Below are 16673 nucleotides of genomic sequence, written 5' to 3'. Positions count from 1 at the left end.
TTTTATAGATAATTCTTTTTTTTAATAAACATAGGCATTCACTTATGTAGGTTAGTTCTTTTAGACTCTCTTACGATTATGGTTTATATAATAATATATTGTCGTTACACATAGAATTCTTATGCGAATACCAACTGGAAGTAAGACACTGGGTATTTCTGTTCTCCCGTTTTTCAAACGATTCCTCTTGCTCGACAACATTTACACGCACAAACATACAAGTCATAAGCAACATGGGCACACTCGCATACACGCCCAGGCCGTATGCAATGCAGCAACCTCTCCTTTCACACACTCTTTTATAACTGGGATCCTTACGCCACGTTTCCGAACGCACATATACATCTACTTATTACAAAATAAGAAGTACACGCTAAGTTATGTTTACTGAGATCATACTAATACATCACAGGGTTACATAGACATACGATTTTTTATTCTCTTTTTACTATTTTTTTTGTTTTATTTGTTATATTTTTCGTTTCGTTCTCGACGGCAGACTCCTTGCTTACTTGAATTATGTGGACGCCTGTGTGCATGTGTTAATTGTATGTGTATCTGTTTGAATGCGTTTGCGAATGTGTGCATTATGTGCATCGTGTGCGACCTATGTACCTAGGTCCGACGAGATTCGTTCGACGCTTTCTTTCTGGCCTTTCTTCTCGCCCTCTGCGTTCTTGCAACAGGTAGAAAAATACTAGAAACTCGAGCAGTCTGCCATTGATCATGGTCGACGATTGATTAAAAAGCCGAAGCCGAAACGAAAAAACATGTATACGTTCGTCCGTGTGTGTATGTCCGTGTCTGTTTATCACGTTCAATAAATTTTGATTTCCATCGATTGATTATCTGAACTGCGGAATTTGTCCGTTTGCAACAAAAATATATTAAAATAAAAATATCGGAAACATTCGCACCTGTTAGTATAACAGTGTCAACTAATTAAAATTACCTATTAACACATCGGTACATATCTAACATTTTTTTCAAAAGTCCATAAGTTAGAGCTTCAGTTTGTCAAATCAGTTTCGGTAACATACTCTATTCATTTCTTCCAGGGTCACTGTTTATAAAAATACCTTTAAGCTTCATGTTAATAGATAGACAATGTGTCAACAGAGTAAACAAATATCTATTTAGAAAATTGTTGTCTAATACAAAGACCCGTAGTCCAGTTTATCGCGAAGCTCCAGTTCGAATTAAAAGTGGCGTCGTTATGCGAGCATGTTGTTGCGACGTGTTATGCGCCGACTGCAGGCCAATTAATGCAAAGCGCGATGCAGCGCGTGCCGGACGTTTAGTCAATTGTTGAAAAGCGACAAGCACACATGGTTTAGCGACGTGATCGAAATAAACGGACACTCTGCAAGTTCCAATCAACTCCACCTCCCGAAATCGCGAACGTTGACGAACAGCGCTATTTGTTTTCGAACACCAAAAGACACAAAGGAAAAAGCAACGACCATTTGGAATTCCTCTAAAAGAATATGTTCCACTTGGACCGGCAACGACGCCCCCGTGGGGCCCCATCACAGGCCAAAAAATAGCTTTGTAACCACCAGTCGTATTTTTGAATGATAATCTCAAAACGGGGGGGGGGGTAGAAAAATGTCTATACCGAGGAGCAGGGTGCGAGATAGAGAGGGTGGGAGGGCTGTTTCCAGAGGATGGCTTCAACCAAATCATTATAGACCTTGTAATAAACAGCTACCATTATAAAGTCAATATACCATTTAAAGAGATATACAATTACATTTACATTAATCGGGCCACCGGTAAAGGGTGGCTAAAGGGGGTGGTTTTGGCTCGTCCCGAAAAAAATAGTCCCCTCTGTATAACTCTGAGCCTTATCTTTCGTGAACGCAAAAGACGATGATTCGGATACAGAGATTTTATGTTCTTAGTGTTCTTACTCTTTCTTTCTTTCTCTCTCTCTGTCACTCTCTTTCGCTCTCTTGAAATTTTTCTTTTTTACGAGACCGTTCAAAGGCCTCCCACGATTTGTACTTGCAAGGGGTACGCTAAAATGGTACCTGCAACGTTCTTACCTATTTTGTAAGTCCATCCCCCGAATTAATACCTTCGCGAAGGGGGTCAGGACGTTTCGGAGAGCTTCGAACGGTTCACAGTTTACCACCTGATTTTAAAACGCTAAAAGGAGAGCGACGCGATATCGCGGCCTTCTAAAATTACAAAAATTCTGATTGTTTACAATTTTTCTGTTTAACCCTCATCCACGCCTTGTGTCAATTTGTCACAATTTTCACGAATACTGAACACACGACGAGGATAATCAGATTTTCAATTTCTCTCAACTTAGGTTTTGGTAGGCTTAATGATAGCTTCCTTCAAGTTTAAACATCAATCGACACCACATTTGAAATATGGAAAGTTCCACTGGATAGGATGCACAGGGATGATTTATTTTTGCTTCTGGTCAGTTTTAGAATGTGTTCTGGTAGAAAAGAGCAATTGCAAATTTCATTATTTACCATTGTGTCAATTTGACATCAGAGGACAGATTAACACGTTCTCAGCTATGGAATTCTTTAACAATGTGATTATCAAAAAATTGATACTACTAAATATCAAACCATATGTAGTGTAAGTCGAGTTCCATTATCAAGTAACTAATAATTATTATTGGTAACGCTGAACGCTTCTATGATTGAAATCAGTGAAACTTATTTGAATCATATAAAATTCGCAGTCAGCGTGTTAAGCTGTAAACCTGAGAGACGGATGAAGGTTAATTTTAGAGGATGAAGAGTCGCGATGTTCGCGGGGCGTCAACGCACTATTTACAGGGGTAGCATGATGAGTTAGGGGCGTCAGAGAGTAGAGGGAGTCGAATACAAAGGACCCCTGCGGCGGAGCGCAAGAAGAAGTAAGAAAATTAATTAAATCGCGGGGTGATTTGGCATCGGCTGTACTTTCTTAAAGTCGTACAGGAGATCAATGCTTAAACATGGGTAACCAGCTACGTATCTAAATCATATCTCTCTCCCTGTCGATCTTTCGAGCCTGATCCAAGGTTACACCTGTGGGCCTTGGGAACGAGGTCTCCTAATCTCAGATATGTAAAATTCTTTAGCTAAGATTGTCGCTTTTTGTTAGCTATTTTTTTTTAAAGAAACTATTGTCCTGTGATTTCGCGATCGTTTCAAGGACTTCGTCAATCGAAGCCACCGCGAAACCTATCATGGCTTCTTCTATATTGTCCGTGGGTCCCCAGCAAGGAGGACTCGTCGCTGAGGACTCACGAGTCTCATTTAGGACCTCTCAATTCACAGGGGCTCCTGGATCAGCCTCGAACCGACCTTCTCCGTGTCTATGCTTTGAAATGCACTTTCCACTTATCGGCTAGGTGGCTTAAAATCTACGTGTGTATTCTAAAAATATTTATATAATTTGTTCTCTGCTTACACTCTTGCTCTCGCCTAAAGTGTACGTGTATATTCTATGTCATCATCGTCGTCACTCATCCCACCGTTGTTACATTCTTTAGACTCGAACGAACAAATATATTACATTAATTTCAATAGATCATTACTTACATTCTCTCTCTTTCTCTCAGTATCACACACACTCTCTCGTTCTTTCTTCCAAAACAACATACATATATCTTCATACATATATGTATATATGTGTGTGGGTAATGCTAATCGTTACTCTGTCTAAACCTACTGCAAAAAAGATAACGACACGATGAATTACATGTACATATATAAAATAAAAAAAGTAGAGAAAAGGAAAAAGAAAATAGCAACAACGAGTTGAGCACCCATTCGTGTTTCTCCGTTTTACTACTTTTTAATTTCCGTGGCATGGCTACGAAAAATATAATCTATGTACCTGTTTATATGTCAGTGTATGCACGTGTGCATATGTATGTATCGGGGTTGTGTATGTGTGTGTGTAGCGACGAAAAACGGAGCGATTCTTTTCTTTTTCACTGGCCACCGTTTTCCGTCCACGTTTTATTCATGGCGGATAAATCTATGTGAATGGCACAGCCAACGGACCTCGCGCCTCCTGCCAGAGCTTGCCTCTGCCTTTCTCTCGTTCCTCCTTTGGCAGTGGTCTCGCCTCGCTCGCATGGTCGCTCGCTCAGGCTTCTCACAGCTTGCTCCGGTGGTTCCCGCGGCCTCTCTCGATCCGCAGAATTGATGGAAGAAGGACAGCGAGGCTGAAGGAGGAAGCTCGGAAGACTCCTTAGCTGCGTATCTGACCCGCGTTGCGGGCCATTTTCTCCGGCGGCTCTATCATGCTCTTCGCGCTACCGTTTAGGCTACGTTTACGACTCTTCATGAAGTCTGAAAGCACACAATAAACCAAACGAGTTAGCTAGGGTTTACGATCGAATTAATTAAACATGCTTCGCTGTAACTGGTCGCTCATAGATAAGGACTATAGTCCTTACACCGAGGACGTCCAAAAGTGAGCTCACTACATTTGCTAATTAAAAGGAATTGTGCTTTGTTCTTCTCCTAGAGTTAGTACTTAGGCGTGTCTTCAATTATAAATTCTTAGGGAACTCTGTGCAAATGGTCGGGGAACTTCTAAGATAAGGATTTTATTTTAATAAAAATCCTTTTCTATTCTACTTTCAAGGAGGATGCTTTCCATCACCTGGTTTCTTTGATTTTAATCTATTTGGCAAGGTCATATAATCTTCAAGATAAAGACCATGAGAAACATAGTCCGGAAAATGAACTAACAATCTTTTTAAATTAATAAAGGTCCTTTCTATTCCCTACTTTCGGTGTTATTTGTGTCTTCGATTTTAAATTATTAATGAACAACATAGACAGTAAAATCTTGTCTATACATATAATAGTGATTTTAAATGACACCTTGAATGGCAATGCCTGCGCCCATTTTGACTCTGAATTTCAATAATCTCATTGTCTAACTAATCAACTCCTGACTACTATTTTAAATTGTGTAGTACAGTGTAGTAAAAATTAACTAAAAATTGTCTAAATGTCCTCGAACATAAAAGTTAATGAACAAGTGATTTGCAAGCAGAATTTTGTAATTAGAGTACCTAATAGCAGTGCCTAATGATACTAATGGTACGAATTGAAATGAAGTTGTTGATTTTAACTGGGCAAGGATCCTCATGGTTTAATTTATGGGAACTGGAATCAGACAGCAATCAGTTGAATCGATTGCATATTCCATTAAATCCTCGATCAGATAAACATTGCATTAAATTTGATTAAATTCAGTACCCTGCAGCATTTTTTCAAATTGAGGATGTCATTAGTGCATAAAATCCCGCAGTCCAAGTTCTGGGGCCCAATTATCTGAGGAAGCAGATCTCGTGACAAGTCTTTGCTTGATGATTTATCCAGGGGGAGAAAAAGATTCGCGAAATGTACTACAAAGAAGAGCCAAGGTCGCTGGGGAATCGGGTTCGCGTAATCGCGTGCAATATAAAGCTCGACCTCGTGCATCTTCGTCGATAACCCGAAGAACTGATTGCGAACTGTATCAGTAGCCGATACACACAACTGGGAATCTCGTCCAGCTTGTGGATAATTGAAACGTGTCTCGGAGGCTCGCTATAATTTTCTCCGGTTTAATCCGCGAGACGTTGTTTGCGGGCCTTTAATGAGTCACGATAGAGGAAGCTTGCAGAAAAACACGGCCTGCGCCGGCTAATACTCGTGGATGATGAGTCACGTCGCGTCCCATTCGATTCAGTATCGTCGCAAGAACTTCTGTATCCTCCCCCTTGATTAAAGAGCGAACATTTGGCGAATTTTCCACGGGGGAAAGTATATTTTCCCCGATGCATCTGTCTCTCGATTTCCCAACCTAGCCCCCTCCTCCGATGTGTCTAAGCTCTCGATCACCATGGCACACGACACGAATTATGGAGATGGCTGAGACAGCTGCGCGTGAACGGTCGTGACCCCTACTCTAATCTCGTCGCGTCGTTAATCAAACCAAACGAAAAAGAAAATGGGAATTGCTGGCACCCAGACGCACTCATATCTGATTTAATTCCAACATTTGACACCTCACACTCCTGAGTAAACTAAAATTATTCTAGGTACTCGAGTAGGAGTTCTCTACAGCAACAATTTGCAAATCAAAAAATTCATTCAGTGCCTCAGCATAAGTTCTACAGCAGGAGGTGAATCAAAAATGGCCGCCCAATTATAAAATTCTTCAGAGCCACGGCATCCAATTAGACAATACAGTACATCAGAAGGATTCGATTTATCTCCCTCTCAGATCAACCAGGATGATTTTGAACCGATGACTGTGCGGCCCACCCCTTCAACCCCCCGCCCCCTACGCTACCCTTTCATCGATCAACGGGCAAGGTATCGAACTCGTTCGCGGAATCGTTGCGTGCAAATTTAAATACTTGGATGTTGCACGCACATGCGGGTCAGGGTACCGGTGAGCAATCCCGATTTTAAATACCAATCGAGCCACCCCAGGGGACCATCCGCACCCCTTGTGTGCGCGCGTGTGTGTTTCGGGGGATGTAGGACTCTCTGTGAGCACAGCTGATACCCCCATGCGAGCAGGAGGCGCATAGTCTCATGGCGAGGTCGCACGCGTGAACAAAAGCTGATGGGGAATCGGAAAGAACGGGGGTGCAGCCCAACCCCATATGGACAGGCACAGCTGACCGCGTGGCTCATTAATAACGTACGTTACGAAAATCACTCACCCCCATAGCACTCGCCGAAAAGGTACGTTACGAATTCCCTTTTCGTCCCGTATACTCGTAGCCAACGAACCAAAGGGTGCGAAGCCAGGGGTGCATCGATAGACCGATTCGCGAGCGTATCGACGCGATACTATCACGAAATAATAACGGTTTCTGTCATATGCGCACGCGACTCAATATTGAGCTGTGGAAACGATGGGGAATGTGAGTCTAATTAGCGAGGAATGACGGAACTTCTCTGTTTGTGGTGCTTTTGGATAGGGGGCTAATTAATAGAATTTTTTAGTCTGACGTAGCTATTTGAGGACTTGCACGAAATTTTGTTAGCTCAATACGTTTCACATACTGCAAAGCAAAATTGATTTCTATTTGGTAGGACTACTACTAGTTTGGCAAGAACGAATATTAAACATATTTATGTATTAACATAAGGTGGTTCGGAACCCACCATAAACAGTAGGTCCCGCTGAAAAGGCGATGGTGAGAGTGGAAAGAGGAAGAGGGATTGGTAAATGAATTTGAAACCCTGAGGGGACCAAATATCATGTCCATACCATGTATTAACATTTTGGGGGTGCCACTACTAATATTTTTTACTACATCTTCAGCTGACCTTCCACTGGCTCCTTACACTGAATCATCAAATCAGAATTACAATTTATAGCGAACCCCATATGTCCATCAGGGTTCATCAACCCCTCCACTGTTGCCGTGCATCCCCTGTCCATCTAACCTAACAAGTCCTCTGAACTTTCGCCCAGAGTTACAAAATCAACTGCTACCCTTGCTAGGCGCGTGCATCGCATACAATGGTACTGAAAATATACAAGATCCTGACGGATCCATCCAGGAGCGTGTTACAGCCAGCGGTGGATACAATGTTACGAATAAACAAAAGAGCGTCGCGTGCTTCTGTGACACAAAATGTGTTTACGGTGTTCGTAGATGCACGGCGTGCGGGACACATGACGAGTCATGGCCAGAAATAGTGGCGTCGCGTGGGTGGTGTGCACGGCCCGACTAATAAATAGGCGAAAAAAGGGGAAGTAGACGGCGAGGTACCAGCCGAACAAAATGGCGGTTGTACGGAAGACCTCTTGCACAGGACTAAATATACTCGAACTCAAAAGGGACGAGTCGGTGCAGATAAACAAAGCCAGCGTGCTTCTTTTTCAACACTTTGGCTAGCGGTGGCTTACCACCCTTGGGTGGTGAGCTGATCTTCAAAAAGGTTCAGTATTCTCCTCTGGACAGCAACGATTTAGTATTTTAAACTGGCTCGATCTGTGATTGGGGTCCCAAACGCTAATTACTCTGTAAACCGGGGTCGTTCGTGTCCGACCGAATTTGAAGACCAGAGATCTCTCGCAACCGAGCAGGTAGCGAACTACATATTAAAATCGTTCTACTCTCAATTGGGAAGGTTTGAACATGTCCCTGAAATTTTTTCTTATTTTTTGAAAGGCTTTTACCCACTGAAAGATACGTCGGACACAATGGGCCTTTGTGCACAGACCCATACAAAGAAGTAGCCTTGTGTAACTTCAAGATCCTATCCCCATCTATTGACATTAATAATTTTCTTTATGTTGATAGTACAAGAGAGATAGTTACCATATAAAATTGCCATTGCTACTAGATACAATTTATTAGAAAATTCTCTTTGATTTTTGAAGGACTATTCCGTAGGCAAAGTGTTAACTGCATATCTAAAAGCTGTGGCGCCTCTCACGCCATCCTCATCTACACTTGTTTACCACCGACTCAACTCTTTGACCAGACCACAAGCTGGCTTGTAAATATGGCTTTTAAAGATTTCGTCACCGCAGTACAGAGTCCCGATAGGATCCTTTCGATCGCGCGACCAGCTCAAGATCATTGATAGTCGAATTGTGCATAATAATGTTTATCGTTATGTCACGCGTGTTTACGCATATGTACTGTCCAATTATCACCGATTCGATACACAGCTGCGATACTTATCCGTGCTAAAAATACATTCCCCGGACGTTATTTTGAAGCTTATCGGCGTCTATGAACGTGCAGAGATAGTTTTTATCTATGTTTGCGCTCGCGGAAATATTCCTTTTATTGTCGCGAGGACATTCGCCCGGCGCGATCTGTCGATCTCGCCAAGAGAACTGATAGATCGAGAGAAACCCGGGGCTAGATGATCGCGACCGTCTGTGCAGTTTTTTATCAAGTGTTTACGTAATTACGTAAATCGTCGTAGACCTTGCCTGCCGGTCGTCGAGTTAGATTGACCTAGGTTGTATACGCGCTTTCCGTATAAATAATGCCAGTCAGTCAATTAACTCCGATAATGCTCGTTTAATCGAACGGAATAATTCAGGACGTTCCTCTTTCTCGCTGGGCAACTATGTAACCGTTTTCTGTTGTAACGCCGACCGGGACAGATTAAAAGCGTGTTTCTACTGTACTCAATACGAAGAACAACGCGTGTTCAGTTCGGCAAAAAACGTTTTGTGAAAAAACATCGCGATACATCGAAACAAACATTGCGATTATCTCGAGAGACTGATATGTACTTCCATATCGTCTGCCCGTCTTTCTATCTTTTTTCAAAGAAAAATATAAGCGACAATGGATGCGCGAATAACATGTAGTTCGCGTGCAATAGACGATTATCTCGCCGGGGCGGCAGACTTAAAACAAAAGGAGGGAAACGAAGCGTGGGAAGCTGGAGCTCTTTTAATTCGCCGCGGCTTATTAACGCTTCTATTTCATGCTTTCTCTCGATATTTACGCGAGATACACATCGAGCAAAAGATCGTCCTATTCCCAGTGTAAATATTAATTAAACACAGACCGCGCCGATGCACCAATGCGTGTCACTTTTGAATTTCGCGTCTAAATCGGTGCAACGACGTTGACTTTCTCGCCTCAGAGCAGCAGTTCTCAGTTCGATAATCGACCCGGCAAAGTACATATGTACTATCATCAGCAGTCGACATTGTTTTACATATTTCGAAACCGCCGCACCGTGGGGAACACCCTGCTGCAAAATATCATCAAAAACAGTCTCGAGTGCAGCGCACGGTTAACTCGCGTTAATAAATAATTAAGCTTATCAACTCCCGGGCCAACTGGCCAATCAAAACAAGCGGTTCATTCAATGGAGAAACTGTTGGTTCCATTGAAAATATACAGCGAACGTGGCAGGGGGGCAACAACTTTTTCGCGAACTAACGCCTTTAGTGATTGGCCATATTCAAGATTGTAGACGTGGTCGGAATGATTCAAAATTCACAAATTTTATCTAGCGTCTAATTATTCTATTACTCTTATCGGACACTGTTGTGCAATCGTTTTTGTATGTTAGTTCATGATGCCTAAAAAGAGTGTTTAGTCAGAGAATTGATACTCTCGTCATGGTAAACAAGTGTTCATCTCTTGCGCAACTTCGGTTTCCTTGAATGTGTAGTTAACATTCCCTAACTGTGAGTAAATACATATATTGAAATTTATATTCTGTTCTATAATGTACGAATTATTGGTTGTCAATTTTGATTTGTTCTTAACACATTTTCAGCGGCATCACATATGTGTAACTTTGGCGGACGTCACGTATGCGACTTTCATTTTTGCAAAAACTCTTAATCAAAATAACCCGCCGAAAAGTGTTGAAACCCGAGGGTGATGGTAAACCGTAAAACATGATTCCAGATTCATGTTCAGTACATTACAATCTACAGAAATGACTTCTCGGATACCGAAAAACAAAAATTAAATTAACCCTGGCGAGACCTTCTTGAGGACTATAAAAACTCATCTGTGGCTGTTTTTGGTCCCAACCGAAATAAATCTCCAAAAAGAAGAGTCAAAATGGCTCCTGACCGGGTCCATTTCAAACGTACAACAAATCGTAAAAAAATCTATGAAAACGAGAATCAACATGGGCCCAGACACCTCTGTTCGTAGGTTAAAGCTTGTTGAGCAATACGCTCAACCCTCAACCATTATTCAAATTTATGTTGATCGTTGCTTAACGTGATTAACGCAATCATTTGAGGGTTTACATTAACTTTGACTGCCTCTGTACGTCACCTAATATATTCTTATGAATGCGCTTAAGATAAATACTAAACATATTATGTATGTAGACAACTAAGTCTCCTTTCTTTAGTGCATTGTAAATGTGGACTTAAGGGTTAAGCGACTCAAGCATTTGTATATGCGGAATCGTTCGATGCGCGCGTGTCGTCGCGACGAGTTCCATTTCCAACGTACAATGGCAATTACGCGATAAACAGCGAGGAAAAGAGACAAGAAGAAGTACAGAGTTTATCGCTTACCGGTTATGGAGGACTGTTTCCTCGTCGCGGATAGAATGGGGGTAGTGGGTTCGACGATGTACATTTTCTTCTCAGCGTCTAGGTCAAATATTTCGTTCATGGTGACCTCGCCGATTTGCGGTACCCTCGGCTCTTGCGGCGGCGTTCTTTCCGCCTTTTGAAGGATCGGAGTGGTCACCGGTGACTCTTTACGATGGAGTTTGACGGTGGGCGAGGAATCGTGGGCCTTTCTCGGCGTGCCGGGTGCGTGTTTCCTTAAGTAGGGCATGCCTCGCAGGGCGTAGGGCTCCGGGACCACGTCCTGCGGTGTGACCAGCTCCCACTCGTACCTCGAATTCGCCCGCGGTATCTCCAAGTGAAAGTCGAATCCCCATCTCTCGGCGTCGAGCATGGATTGAGCGCGAAGCTCCCGCTCGGCGAGTGCTCTTGCCGCTGCATGATCGACAGGCCCGAACAGATCCCTTCGAACACGGGCAAGGGCTGCTCTGCTCGGCGCCGTTCGTCCTCCACCCAGATTCCGACTCATTTCCGTCATCATCGCCGGATTCAATACTCGTGCGCTCATATTTCGTCAGTCTTTCGTGCCGGCAACGCCGCCCGTTCCGTTTACGCAGTAACACACACACACGAAATCTCTCTTTCTTCCTTTCTGTCTCTCTCTAGCACTCTCCTTTTCGCCTTAGCGACGGCTCTCTATCCCACGCGTGTCTTTCGTGCCTCGATGTTTTCGGAACGCGGTCCTCCTCCACTCGCGCGCTGGCGCGCGTCTCGCACACCACTATTACTACCACCAGTTTCCGCGCACAAGGTTACCAACGGTTGACCATAGTATGTGCATCGATTCCGACGCGTTCACACGTGTCCCATTTACGGAGATGATTCTTCCAGGAACTGTGCGGCACGGGACACCGTCCGTATACTCGCGGCACCCGACGAGACGTGGCAACACCGCTGTGGCGCGATCCACCGAATTTCGAATAATGGCCGTGCACCAGCGTCGTCTCGCGACTACGCTGATCGTCGACTACTCGCCTCTCGACACAATACGCGACGGCGACCGTTGACAGCCACACACCCGCGATCGGTTTTCAAACTGTTTAGAGCTGTGCCGTCGATGAACGTGCACTAGCAACAAGAAAGTTTGGCAACACGGTAAGCACTGTATATTGCTTATGTACCAATGACGATATCAAAACTGCAGCCGCGGCTATCTCATATTTCCAGGGAGTTCCTCGTACTGCTCGACGTCGGATAAACTCGAAACAGCATCCGGTGGTTGATCATGAAGTCAGTTTCGCACTTTTTGACTGGTTTTCTCTCAGAAATTAGCCGTATAGCCCGCGGGTAGAACTCGAACCGGCAACGTCGCGCGCGCACTTGCGCGTGAACCTCCCAGCGACGAGGAGGAGCGTGTTTCGACGTGTTCCCGCGAAGATTACGACGGTGTTATTCAAATTTGAAATCGGTCACGTAACCCGACGTGCCGACTCCGTAATTGTCCCGACCGGCCGAGATAAAGCACAGCGACGATAACACGCTCGGTCTTCGTTCGAAGTCACAAGAAAATCCCACGGAAAACGCTAATATTGCACACGGCCCGTAACCACCAATATGCTGCACGATGGCACGCCGCCGCACCACAGGTTCGACTCGTACGACACGTAAAATCCAATAATGACCGAGTACCACCGTTCCCGCCAAACACAGGACTGTCAAGACACGCGCGTGGTTCCAAGTTCGGCGGAAGGTCGAACACGATTGCGCAGTTATGTTGACGCTCGGCGAGGTGCGTGCGTGCTGTGTAACTAGAAGAGTTGCGCGAAGGCACGTCCCACACGTGAAAAGCGCTCTCTAGCGACTGAAGCAAGCGCCTCTCGTTGCAGAGTACCAAGCCTCCGAACGGCTCGGCCGTTTTCGCCTGTCGTCGGCCGTCCTCGGCTAATTCGGTATCGCCATCCTCCCCTCCCCGACGCCCCGCCGCTGTTCGTCGAAGGAACGAAATAACCGCCATTCGCCGAGTATAGTCCCTTCGTCCTGAGCGCAGCGATTCGCCTCTTTGAAAATACGCACAACGAAGCTTGTACAGTTATTGGCCCCTTCTCCACAACAACATAAACGAGCAGAATGCTGATTGTAGCCATTGGACGTGTCCCGGTATCCCAAGCCCCCTGATAAATACCATCCAACTTTATTTTTCTGCCCCATTGAAAAGCTAATGGGAACCGATGGGTCGTGATTCTTCTCTTACCCACTCCCTCTTCCAATATTACGGACAATTATAGACTTAATAGACCTGATTAAGTTCAGGGATATAGCTCGAATGTAGTCTATTCTTCTATTTCAAATTTTTTGATAATGTTTTGAACGATCGATCGGTTTATCAATCGTATTTATTCAAACACCGTATAATGGCGAACGCAATTCGATCGAAAAACGAAAACGTACGGTGTGTTGACAGAGGGGCGAAAAATAAACAAGTCCAGCTTTCAAAACAACGGTTGTAATCTTATCATGGACACTCGTACGTACGTTTATTCGGCGGATTTCCATGTTTGCATGGCAATACGTTACGCACGGTGAATTTATTTACATACTGTTCAGATTATCGTCGACATTTTATTCAGCCCGATAGAAGCCGCGATAGTTAGAACATTGCGGTGAGAATTAGGGCGTTATGGTATCGATAAACGGGCCATTTTTCCGCGGAATCTCACCCCAATGATGCAGACTGCCAACACGAATGAAATTCCATTTTGTATCATAAAATGTCTAATACAGTATTTAACCCTTTGCTCTTTGAGTGCATTCACTCATACCATACTTAAAATTTTACCATTGTTTGGCACTTTGAAATAAAAAATTATAATTGAAATTCTATCTAATAATTATAATTGTTACGGTCTAATAAGCAGTGCCCGTTGCATCCGAAAAATTCGTAATACATACATACATACAAGTCGATCTGTTTCCTATCGCGGCATCGTTTATTTGGCAGAGGTTTTCGTTGTTGCTATCTGGACTACGACAACAGATAAATATGAATTTACATAATCCCCCGGCGATACATGTATCGCGACGTAAGGTCTAGGCGTGTATACAGTTACAATTTTCGTGGATATTCTGCGAACGCATAAAGCCCGGATCGTTGAGTTCGAAGATGCCCGTTGAGACGGGGCTAGGAAAGACACGGGATCAACGAGGCGAATCGACACTTTTCATTGATAATTGTCAATTTACTTCGCCGCTGTTCTCGTGGCCTAAATCGTTTGTATCTTGTGCGGTGGGCAACGGGGAAACGGTGTTTGCGTCGCGTAGGTGTAACTCCCAGCGAGCAGACTATACGGGCATGATCGCGGCAGCCAATCAGAGCTTGTGACAACCGCGTTGTGTTGGTGCGTGTCCGCTCGACGCAGCATGGCCGACCAAACAGCGCCGCCGCGCTCGAGCGGGAAAAGTTCAAACGTTCAAATCCGGCAAATTCAAACTACATGGACATTCGTACAAAAAATATTCGAAACTCAAGTTACTATGATATCCACCAACGGTCTAATCTCCTCTTAATCATCAAACTACTGCTTTTTAAGCATTACTATTTATTTTTTGCACTGTGTTTGCTCCTTTGGGAAATTCTTCTTCTATTGTGCAGACGGTGGTGAAAAGGGAAAGGTAAAAATAGAGATGCAAATGAATGGGGTGTAAAAGATGATCATCGTAGGGTCAAATTCTCATGAGAGGACTTGCAAAGCGTGTCGCCGGGAGTGAAAATCCCACGCAACATCCAGGAAGTGGTGAGGGTGGCACCGGATGCATCTCAATGAGGGGGAACGGAGCGAATGAGTCGCGTAAAACAATCCTTTTTGCGTTTCGGTAAGACTGCCGTCTCTTTCATCTGCGGTTAGGTGGGGTACCCGTTTAGCAAGGTATTTCGTTGCACAGGTGTTCTCTCATGGCTCCGACGTCGTGGACGAAGGATGGAAAATAAACACCGTTCCTGTCCCCCTTTCTACCGGCGCGAGAGAGAAATAAAGAGAGAGAGGCGTCTCTCCTACCGCGTGTATCTCTCGCGTCCTAGATTATTCCTCGAGGATGCCCGTGTTTATACGTCCCCGAATAGACCACGACGACCACCGCCGGAAGTCGCGTGGCAGCATCTGCATCGTCTGTTTACCAGCTACGGGGACACCTGTTCCATCGGTAGGAGAATTTCGCTATCAAGTCCAGGGTTTACCGTCGTTTCTCGTTATCTCGTCGCGTGCACAAAGCCATATAGGAACGCGATAAATTATCTTTATCGAGACCAAGATGGTGGATTCGGGGCCTGGGAGGATACAGATAACGCTTTTGTTTCTGCTTGATCAGGTCTCATCTGCGAGACGTTGAAGGTGGAAATAGGGTAAAATGAATTGTGAGCAGGTTCGAGTGTAACTAGTTAGTTCGAATCACTTTTAAATTGAATTTAATAATAACAAAGCACAAAATTACTACTGATGCATCTATCCTACCTAGGGTTAAGATAGCAGACCACCCTTGTAACACGGGCGATTTTGTTCAAATTTGGCATAAATGTTCTGCATAAAGTATTCTAGAATATTACATATAATTTTTTGATATCTTGATTATTTAATGTTTTCTTTGGAACAATGACCTTATCTGGAGTTAGGGGATAGACCACCCTTATTACATGGACGATTTATTTTATTTATTTGATTTATTTATTATACGGACCATTTTTCGATATCTCAATTGTTTATCGTTTTATCAACGATTTTTCTCGTCGGATCTTATACATATATCCTCAATGATATTTGAAACTTTCAGAGTTGCTCGCATTTTGAGCTTCTAAATCCGGGATTAGGGACCACCTAGCGTCCCGATGGGACCAGATAGCATCGATGACCTGTTGTAATTGCGTTCGCCACGAGTCCGTTGATTAACGATCCGTAGTTCGTGAAATTCCTGGCCATTGTTCGCCGACGGGTCAGAACAATGAAGGTGGCGCGCGCGTTCTACGCGAACACATCTTTTGTCGTCGACCGGGATTGTGCCCACTTCCGTGGGAATTCGCGGAACGGAAGTGCAATTTCTGGCAATGGGTACGCCACCACCACCAGCATCGCTGTCGTCGTCGTGGCCAGCTTCTTCCACGGCGCGAAGAAAAAACCGATTCTTAAGAGCCGATGCCAGGTGCACCGGTTTTTACCTTCTCACGAGACGTCCAGATTAATTTTTAAGAAATCCTGATACTCGTGGAATCCCGGCCCCTTTCTTCGGTGTGAATGCACTCCGGCGGCCGCACTTGTGCCACGCAAGACCAGCGGCTAAAATCGCGACGATGTCGTATGAAGTCGGTTATCTCGTTTCTCGTCGCGGCGAAATTTGCATGATTCCGAGGCCGCTAACCAGCAATTATTCAATTAGCGTGGTTAGCATTAGTCACTGGCGCGAGCCATCTTCCGAGAAGGAAAATATTTGCGTCTCCTTGGAGGATGCATTAAACAGATGTGTCATCTCGCGCTGCTCTCTAGAAAATTAGGTCGTGCATAACTGAACGAGACGCCATATGCCCCGCGACCAATCCTTCCACGTCGATATCATATTACAGCTACTTCGTGTTAGCACGGGATCAGGGAAAGGGACTTTCAAAATACATGATAGCCTCG

At 44.3% G+C, this 16673-nt stretch overlaps 1 protein-coding gene across 1 annotated transcript; it reads right to left on the bottom strand.

Annotated features, from left to right (window-relative positions):
* On the bottom strand, positions 1-12993 carry Dap (cyclin-dependent kinase inhibitor dacapo). Its single transcript, XM_076447184.1, has 2 exons — positions 11014-12993; positions 1-4316 (listed from the first exon to the last, which is right to left on the bottom strand). The coding sequence occupies exons 1-2, from the start codon at positions 11576-11578 to the stop codon at positions 4216-4218; spliced, it is 666 nt and encodes a 221-aa protein (XP_076303299.1). The 5' UTR covers positions 11579-12993; the 3' UTR covers positions 1-4215.
* Between the last annotated feature and the right edge of the window lie 3680 nt (positions 12994-16673).

The sequence above is a fragment of the Lasioglossum baleicum genome, chromosome 3, assembly GCF_051020765.1.
Source record: "Lasioglossum baleicum chromosome 3, iyLasBale1, whole genome shotgun sequence".
Taxonomy (NCBI): domain Eukaryota; kingdom Metazoa; phylum Arthropoda; class Insecta; order Hymenoptera; family Halictidae; genus Lasioglossum; species Lasioglossum baleicum.
This window is presented reverse-complemented; position numbering and strand designations above follow the sequence as displayed.

What these genes read in the sequence shown, in the direction of transcription:
- Dap (XM_076447184.1), bottom strand. Translation starts at nt 11,578, where the DNA reads ATGAGCGCACGAGTATTGAATCCGGCGATGATGACGGAAATGAGTCGG. An exon ending in GAAACAGTCCTCCATAACCG is followed by an intron (nt 4,317 to 11,013) that starts GTAAGCGATAAA and finishes GTGTGCTTTCAG; the next exon opens with ACTTCATGAAGAGTCGTAAA.